Source organism: Haliotis cracherodii, unplaced genomic scaffold (assembly GCF_022045235.1).
Source record: "Haliotis cracherodii isolate W230 unplaced genomic scaffold, xgHalCrac1.p SCAF_23, whole genome shotgun sequence".
In the NCBI taxonomy this organism is placed as follows: Eukaryota; Metazoa; Mollusca; class Gastropoda; order Lepetellida; family Haliotidae; genus Haliotis; species Haliotis cracherodii.
The window spans coordinates 5,497,892-5,507,428 of NW_027266279.1; the positions used below are offsets into that span (position 1 = coordinate 5,497,892).

Genomic DNA, 9,537 nt, shown 5'->3' on the forward strand with positions numbered 1-9,537 from the left:
CACAGTCGATAAACATTAAAAAAGTGTAAGACAATTTAGGCTGAACGAATTTTTATTATTCATATCATGTACATCTTGCAAGATGATGCATTCTGACAGATCCCACTGTATGTCTTCAGCAATGTTCTGAAACAGAAAAAGATATACACGGTTGCAATTTTGTCACATTTATGATAATAATCAAAAATAAATACATGAATGTCTTATGACCCCGGAAGAAACTCGTCATGTTTAAGCAAAAATAATTAATGTTCGCATAAATGTGTGTCATTACGTGTAGTAGAATTATGATGTTATATACTGATGGAAGAAAGAAAAGCAACAGCATTATTACCAGATAATGTTCACTGCTGTGTCATTAAGTGGACAGTTAGTATATGATGTTCAGTGTTGAGTCATTGTGTGAAATATTATTAGTGTTTTGAGTGATGTACGTACGGTATCACACAGTGCAGTATGGCGGAATGTCGAACACAGTGAAGTCCGTGATGCCGGGACGAACGTCGTTGTACCCGAGAGTTTCAAGAGCGTTTCCTCCTGGACGGTTAGAGTATATTTCACAGTTAGTATATTTGCCTTGGTGTTATTTTACGCTGCAGTCAGCAATATTTGAGATATTACGCGGCGGTCTGTACATTGTTTACTCTGGGCTAGGAAACCAGTGGTTGATCTCACGCAATCCGATTTCCTTTAATTTACAAATCTTGGTAATTGTATCTTCTTCTGAGCTCTTTCGAATTTGGGAAAAATGTTGTCTTCTAATGATCAGAGTAAATCCTACAAAACAAACACCAGCCAAAAACACAAGTTTTCGGTTATTCACTTTGCTTCTTTCAAAAGTAGAATCGAAAGGACGATTAATGTCCCTTCGACATGAATATTACTTGCCTTGGAATAAGTGTTCAAAGTCAGTCTAATTATACTCAAATCTTTTACTGCGATACTATATCTCCCTGCTTGAAGATCTGACAATCGCTGAAAATGAAAGATGCGTGGGTTCTTGGGCCAATCAGGTGTCGTCTTTCTAAAACGTTTCGGTTTCGCTTTACCATCTCGATTAAAAAATTCGATTTTAACGAACGAAAACCCACAGAAACGCCAGGTTGTATTAAATATCCACAACGATCAAATGGTGCGACCTTTATTATCTTCACTCGGACAGGGGGCACGGGTGGCCAAGTCGTCTAAGGCGCCGCGATTCGCTGTGTAGAGTTGCGTCCCATGGGCACGCCAGAAATCTATGATTGTGGGTTCGAATCCCGGTTCACCCCAATTATGTTTCTAGATTTGTCAGCACCATACACGTGCTCGTGGGTTTCACCGAAGTGGTAAATGTCTGAGACCTGCATCACTTCGGGCTTTCCTTCCACATGAAGCTGACACGCTGCGATATAACTGGAATACTGTTAAAAGCGGCGTTAAACCCAACTCACTCACTCACTCACTCACTCACTCACTCATTCGGACATGGTCGTTTAACTTCGTTGTCGAGATGCAGAAATCAGATATGCTGGTTTGAAGGCTTCGCTCATTGGCACCAAGGATTATAAGCCTTGGCCCAGATTGGCTGATTAGAATACTCACCTTCACGCAGAAAGGCAGTGTAGAGGAGTAAAAGATCATATTTTAATGACATTGGTTCAACGTGGCTTTAAAAACTCACTCATTCTGTCCGCAATAAGCTGTGATGTCGTGGTATAACCGAAATTCAGTTCAAGGCGGCGTTGAACCCAACACACGCACATTTTAAGCATATGACATGCCCTGATATAAATGTTCAAAGTGGAGAAAAAACCAACACACTCACTCATGCTTTCCCACATTTAACTGACAGGGCTTTCTGTCAGAGAAATACTCTTCAAGCCGGCGTTAAACATCTCATTCACTTTAAACCATTTGGCCGACACTCGACGTTATTACAGATACACTGTTCAAGGCGGCGTTAATGCTCACTCACTCAGCCCTTTCACTCACTCACTCATTCTTTCACTCACAAGTACTTACCGTGGCCGCCGATTGTGGTCGTGGTGATGACGATTGGTATACAGTCTTTCCGTGTGACGGTAGTCACGACGTTCTGATGTTCCCCGTTGACGGTTGTGCGATTGTAGGAGTATCCCTTTGAAGCCAGCCTGCCAACACCGTAGCCATAAAAGAAAGGGCCCAAGAAGACGGCGCCGCCTGTGATTACACATAGTATTAAGATAGGAGCAAGCCGTTTCATGTTTATAGTTGAGAAAGTGGATCCTTTCATCAGCACATATGCAGCTATCGTCGTTAATTCTTAACCGCGACATTTCATGATTCTATTTCAAGTGGCGAGGACTGTATGTATAAAACAAATGCTAGCCGTGTTTAACTCTAAACATATTAAGGACAGTCTTAAATCCTTAATGGAAAAACAGCTTTTGCGTGTTTTATCTACATCTATACCAAATTTAAACACATGCAATGGGCTGACATCTCAGAACAGACCAACATATCTAAACAGATTTGAAACACTTGTGGTCGCGAGGGGCTCCCTTACAAAGTGGACTTGACAAGCAAAAGTACTGAACATATAGTGTGACTGAGGTGAGGTCCCAGATGATTGCACTTCTTGATTCCACAGCTTGTACTAGTACAAGTCCGGACTGATGCTGATTTATAGTGTCAATCTTAATGCATACCAATATCTTTTAAATGTATGGTTACGACACGTCTTGAAGAACAGTACATCCAACAATGACATTCTGATATAGATGCATCCTCAAAATCTAAATTCTATAAACTTATCAAATACGAAACAAAAAACAGAATTCTAACTGGATAATTTCCCAAAATATACCACATGCCACTAACATTTTAGATTGTCTTGTCAAAAGGGTACAAATTGAAAAAGGTCGCTGGACAAAAGTAACACCAGTTGAAAGGACATCTCCATTCTGTAATGCAGTGACATTGCTGATGAGTGTCATTATATATTAATTTGTGAAAAGTTAACCATCGCTCGAAATGTGTCTATTCTTATTATACAAGAAATCCTTCCATTTTTAAACTGGTGAAATCGTTTGCTGTTGTTAATCTTAGTGCTCGATATTAAGGGGATAAAACAAAGACGGATCGGTTCGGAGTCAGTATAGTGTGTCTGAGTCGGGTTAAACAGCGGCATGGTATCATGCCTGCACCCGTGAGTGGTCACGAATTGGTCAGCAATGTTCCAGCAGTGGTTCATAATGACAAACACACACAAAGGCTTTTCATAACGTTCACCAACCGTCTTTCGTCGACTCTTGAGACATGCAAAGGGTACCGAAGGCCTACACTGACCGAATCCACACCAAGTTCACTGCAGATAAAACATTCGAACATTTGTTGATATATTTAGAAATGACTTACTTGGAACACAAACACTCTCCTGGTCCTCGAACTTTCCTTGAAGGTGGAATGCTGTACACGTGCGTGCCACTGTATCTACCCGGTAACCAGTTTTCTGCAAACAAACAATCAGTATTACCTTTTTAAGAATATTGTGAAAATGCAAGGCAAAGGACAAAGTAGGCAAGGGCCCAACTTCAAGTTTTAAAGTACTGAAAACTTGGAAAGACTTGTTTGAAAGTTGGCAGACTTGTTCATGAGCAAATCCTATATCCAATATACATTTTTAACCATACAATTGACTGTCTTGATCTACATCTCAAACAGAAACACTTAGGTCAAAGTCTTTTCTGATTTTCAAAAGTTAGAAAAGACGCATAAGTCTTTGTGCCAAAAACCAGTGCTGATAATTATTGCCACCCTAGATCTAAGACGCATGTGTGACAATATTTAACATGGAAGTGTAACCTCACCTATTAATATGGTGTTGTAGTACGTCCAAACATGAACTGATAGAAGAACAATTCCAATACATTTGATAACTGAGTTTTGCCCATTTCCAATTTGTGCAGATGTGGCCTAATCATACGTGGTCTTTTATGCTTTTATGAATGCTTCCAGTGATATCGTTGAGGCACTGTCTGATATATATTTATTAATGTAACGGTGAAGCATGAATAAATGTTTCATCTAATAAAATGGAACATAACTGAGGCACTAAAACACTTCTTGTCGTGGTATAGCTCTCTGGAGGTCTCGCTTACATTCGGGTAATCGTAGATTACTTTGGTGGTCGAGACGAATCCGTCGCTGAGGTCACCGCTGATGACGTATCGTTGGTTGATGCCGTCGTAGATGAATGAATACAAAGCCTGAAAATGAACAATAATACCACTAGAAGTTATTTTGCATCGTCAATTTAGACAGATCTGAATCAAGGCAACATTTCTTAAATCTCAATTGAATCGAGGCAAATATGTGGAAGTAGTTGCAAAATCATTAGGAGGGCCATCATCTAGAAGGTCCAAACACTATAATATACAGTCGTTACCATTCTCATCGTACAACCTCAAACAAGATAAATGTACCTCTAGCTGAGATTATGCATGCCAAAATATCTAAAAGTAACTTCCACTTTCGAAAACACACCTAATACAACCAAATTTCAAACCAGTCCCCTGCCTCCACCAAGCCATCTTCCTGAGGCAAGCGCGTCCACAAGCCCATATCAAAGCCCAGTTTCTACCCTTGCCACATCACGAATTGTGCCCCTTGTAAGGAAAACGCGATATCCAATCAGATCGCTGTTCTTATCTCGAATTGCTTCACAAAGATGGCGACTACGATAGGCGACGACCTTGTCGATCAGATAACGAAAACATTTGCGATTTCATCCCAGACACAAAAACTTAGGCGATGGTTGAGGGGTTTAAAAGATGAAAAAGACATATTCGTGTCAACAGAGACATGCAGCGATTAATCACTTTCATGCGAAGGTGTACCATTTGTGGATGTTGATTTTGTGAAATGTTCTCTGATTGGACTATTGATATGTACGATAGTCCAATCTACGTATCTGAAACCGAAAATTAACTTAATAATAGATACTATTCGTCACGACTCACCCCTTTCCGTAACCTGCAAGAAGACTCGTCCCCCTGTCGATTAATGTTATATACCCAAGATACAGGTAAATGTGTTCAATTATACTGCAGGATACTGTAAAATACCGATGTGTTTTCAATAGCATCTGGAATAGCTATGATATAAGTGGGAAATATACGTGAATCAATTGACAATTCTTTTAGCTATGCCCTTTAGCGCTGACCTTGACCCTCACGTGCTTTTATTTATAATCGGAAATATTGGGTCTCGCTCTGTAATACCGACCATTTGATATTTGGGGAATATTTAAAAATAAAAATAAAATGTTTCTGAAAAGAATGGAGCTACAAAATTTGTTCTCAGGTTTGCCTAAATTGTTCGTCTCCTCCTTCGCAGTGACAATAATTGCGTGTTTTGAAGCTGTGACTGAAAGAATATTCTACTCGAAAGAAGTTAACACATAATTCTTTCATATTACTATATTTAATCTGTCATTGCATGACATATTAACTATAGGTTATTCTATGACATGTTTCTTCATTGGAGATGTGATATATACCACAGACCTTTTGAGTAGTTTATATCATATCTCTAATTTAATAACACCCTTCCCTCACCCCCACCCCATGCCGAATAATATATATTGAGTCACTTACAATGACGTCCTACCAACCCGCTATGTTGGCTCAGGTAATAAAACCATGCATTTCTGTGAATGGGGGTCAAAAACCTCACCACTTCAATTCCATACCGAAATGGATATTATTTTTGAAATCTCTATTGCCTTAATCTGCAACTGACGGTAGGCACCTACATGGACATTCTGTGTCTGCGAGGGAGTGGCCTAGGCTGTGTGGAGTCACAGTGGAGGCAAATTAAAAGGCTCTCTGCCAGGGAAGTTGGGCTAATTGTAAGAAAAGGACATTGGACAGACAGCTTACTTTGCTTCTTCACTGGAAATGGAGCAAACTGAGTGAGCAGAGTGATAACTCTCATACACTTACTAGATGCTGCCTGTTCAGGTAAGGTAAATACAGGTACCGGTACTTGAGCAGTATGATGGAAATATCCCTGAATATAGTTTTGTGAAAAGTTCTTCAAGCAAATGGCAATCGGCTTGTTCCGGAATTACTCAAATGATCACGAAGGCCATTTATTAAGAGGTCAATTCAAAATTATGATTGAGGAACCTGAATTTTACAAAAAAATAATACAATGTATTCATATAACAGGGTTCGTTAGGTTATATCGCTGTTTTATTACAGCCAAGGCATACATGATAATCTTGTCATTCCAGGACCAACCGAAAGCATTCCCTTGAAGTTACGGAAAGGGGAGAGTGATTACATATGATGAGAGGCGTTGTACTTACAGCCTTTGCAAACGTGTAGTTGACAATGGTGACAGATTGCACCGCACTGAATCTCACTGGAGGACAGCAGGTGCTGCCACTGGCTGTCACAGAAAGACCAGCGAGGAGTATGGCTGCTTGCAGGATCATTTTGGTGGGGAATCGTTGGAGATGGATGCGCCAAGTCCTCTATCAAATTCGCCCTGACGAACGAACGAAATTCGAAGCTGCTTCGCTTTTATGCACCCAGAGGAGCATTACGTGGTGCAGAATTACAGCTCAGATGACATGTTTATGCGTCATGTTTATATAAGTTGTAAGAAATACGCAATTTACATACAATGCAAGACTATGGCCGTTTTGCAATCAATGCATATATGAATAATAATCTGTGTACTTGGAGTTTAGTTGAAGAGGGTTCATAATATGAAACTCGTCAAACGACGTCCCTGATACGTTTGCTTCCTTCATATTTTTTTACCTTCAAATAATCTCATACGAATTTACGAAGTGCAGATAGGTTTAATGTACAAAGGTTAAAGGGCTTGAATAAGAGAGAGATGACGGTATTTTATTGTAAATCCACACACGAATGGCTCTGCATTTGGCATTTATAATGCAAACTGGAACTTTTTTATTACAAAAAGGGGAGTCACACAGAGATGCTGGCAAAGCGGGTACTTTTCACGATGGTTGTTGAATATATTTGTTGTCATTTCTAAGCTCCGCCACAAAGTTGGGCGGGGAAAATAGGTACAGAGTTCGTCCGTCCGCCCGTCTGCTTCTCAAAGGAGACAACTTTCAACATCAAAAACTATTTAAGTCAAAGACATTTCACACATTTATGTTACTGCTCATGATCTCAAATGAGTTCGAAAATTAGTCATTTTTTCCAGAGCTCAGGCGCTTGCTCCGAGCTTTTCAATTTTGTGCATGCTGGGTGAAATGGGGACCAGTGTTCTCAGAAACTACTAAAGTTACACAAATGCTCTTTGTGTGCTTATCTAAGAGATACTTGTCAAGATTGAGTTAAGAAAAATGGTCCCGGAAATAATTTTTTTTACACAGTTACGACCCTTGATCCATGTTATGTTACTGAGTGCATTCTGCGTGCAATGGAACAATATTTCTCAGAAGTAACGTAAGTAACAAACACAGGTTTTCATTTTTTAAGTAAGGATAAGAGTTTATGGATGAACAACTTCTTTATTACAATTAAGAGCGACGTTTCGGCGTAGGTTCTAACACCGTTATCAAGCAAGTGATTTACAGAATGTAGTAAGCATGTATATATACAAGTAGGAGGCAATGTTTATACAGTAGAGTAGATGTTGTTGTACTGGAGTAGAGAAGGCTGTTGTGTACACACAAGGCCAGTGATGACAATCATCGGTGAAGTCAGTGCCATAATCAAAGGATGAAGCCAGTAATGTAAACAATAGGATTATGGCTGATTTCATTTTTTATATTAATTTCTTTTTGACAAACTATAGGTTTATTGAATATAGTTGACATGTAATCTTAAATGCATACATGTTACAAAGTATAGATTCTATTGATGATATCAAACAAAACTATTCCAGTGTCAGGATGGCAAGACATCTTTGTTGGATTTTGTAAGTTCGTGGGTTTACACTAGTGAATGGTGACAGAGTGACCAAAATTTCATGAACTGCGTGTATTGAGATTGTGAATATGATATATTTATGTCGATGTAATATGAGTTGGTTATTTCTTGTGTGATGTTTTGGAAATATGGAATGGAGTTGGACACGTTTTGACAGTTTTTTTTATTGGATTTGACGCCAAATGGCACGTAGTGCTGCATATACAAACATGTACAAGTACATATAAACTGGGCGGCAAAAGAAAGTATAGGTTGAGTTCCATGATCGATGAAAAAATAACAAGAAGAGGGTTTGTTGTGAATTATAATATATTCTAGGGAGGGGTAACAAATGATTGATCAACCACAGTTTGAATGACAGTGTGCAATCACAGGTAATGTAAGCTCAAGGTAAACAATGGTGGGATAAGAAATTTCATTTTCAAAAGTCTGAAATGTCACCAAAAAATTGTCAGACACACTACAAGTTCGTTGTCGACACAGTTGCCTTCAATAGCGTGTATGACCTCCAGCTGATCAATGCATGCTGTGATACGCCGCCTCATCGATGACGTCAGTCTTCTGATGACGTGGACTGGAATCCGTTGCCACTCGTCTCTCAGGGCCTGCTGCAATTCTTGTCTGTTGACGGGAGGCTGATGGCGTGCTCTAATCTGTCTGTCAAGATGGTCCCACAGATGTTCAATAGGATTCATATCGGGTGTGTGGGCAGGCCAGGGCACAACGTTAACGTTCTGCTGGTTTAGAAAGTTCCGAGTCAGTCTTGCAGTATGAGGCCTGGCATTGTCGTGTTGAAACAATGTCCCCTGCTGTTGGTTTTGTAAGAGCAGAAGCACAACTGGCTGCAACACTTGGTCTCTGTACTGCACAGCGTTCAGGTTTCCCTGTATAATCACCAAATCAGACTTCTGACCTCCACAAATACCGCCTCACACCATGCCACCTCCCCCGCCGAATGGATGGACCTCTCGAATACACACCAGAGCCAAACGGTCCCCTCTGCGTCGATAAACTCGTTCTCTGCCGTCATTTCGAAACAAGTTAAACCGACTTTCATCAGCACTCGACGTCGAACCTGCCTCGCCCTTCGCAGTCTCAGGCGTCGATGTTGAGCAGTCAGTACCATTCTTCGGACAGGACGACACGCTCGGATTCCAACAGCTTGAAGTCGTCGTAGTCCTGTACGTTGGCTAATGGGATGTCCCAACGCTGTTGCTGCCGTCGCCGTCGCCGTTACGAATCTGTTTCGCAGGTGAATGAGCCATATCTGACCGTCTTCCAGTGGTGTTGTTACTCGGGGTCGTCCTCCCTGTCTGCCTGGCTCCTGTCAATGGTGTACAACCAAACCTTCTGGCAATTTGGACCTGTATTGCCCCCATTTCGGCCATACCGATGGGTCTCTCTCTCTCTCTCTCTCTCTCTCTCTCTCTCTCTCTCTCTCTCTCTCTCTCTATATATATATATATATATATATATATATATAAAGATACACTTTTAATAACTGCAGTGTTCAAGGATGACCGACGTCTGACTAATGTATCAATGGAAGGATTAGTATAATAATACATACAATAATACAATGCCTTTGATGTCTTAT

The 9,537-nt window shown here is 40.4% G+C and overlaps 1 protein-coding gene across 1 annotated transcript; it reads right to left on the reverse strand.

The window, feature by feature from the left end:
• Positions 1-442: 442 nt before the first annotated feature.
• LOC139471874 (ependymin-related protein 1-like) lies at positions 443-6,463 on the reverse strand. Its single transcript, XM_071254385.1, has 5 exons — positions 6,335-6,463; positions 4,122-4,229; positions 3,379-3,472; positions 2,005-2,181; positions 443-537 (listed from the first exon to the last, which is right to left on the reverse strand). The coding sequence occupies exons 1-5, from the start codon at positions 6,461-6,463 to the stop codon at positions 443-445; spliced, it is 603 nt and encodes a 200-aa protein (XP_071110486.1).
• Between the last annotated feature and the right edge of the window lie 3,074 nt (positions 6,464-9,537).

Excerpts from the sequence above, each read along its gene's own strand:
- LOC139471874 (XM_071254385.1), bottom strand. The coding sequence starts at position 6,463 with ATGATCCTGCAAGCAGCCATACTCCTCGCTGGTCTTTCTGTGACAGCC. Across the intron at positions 2,182-3,378 it reads GGAGAGTGTTTGTGTTCCAA|GCGGCGCCGTCTTCTTGGGC; the intron begins GTAAGTCATTTC and ends GTGTAATCACAG. Across the intron at positions 538-2,004 it reads GACCACAATCGGCGGCCACG|GAGGAAACGCTCTTGAAACT; the intron begins GTAAGTACTTGT and ends CTAACCGTCCAG.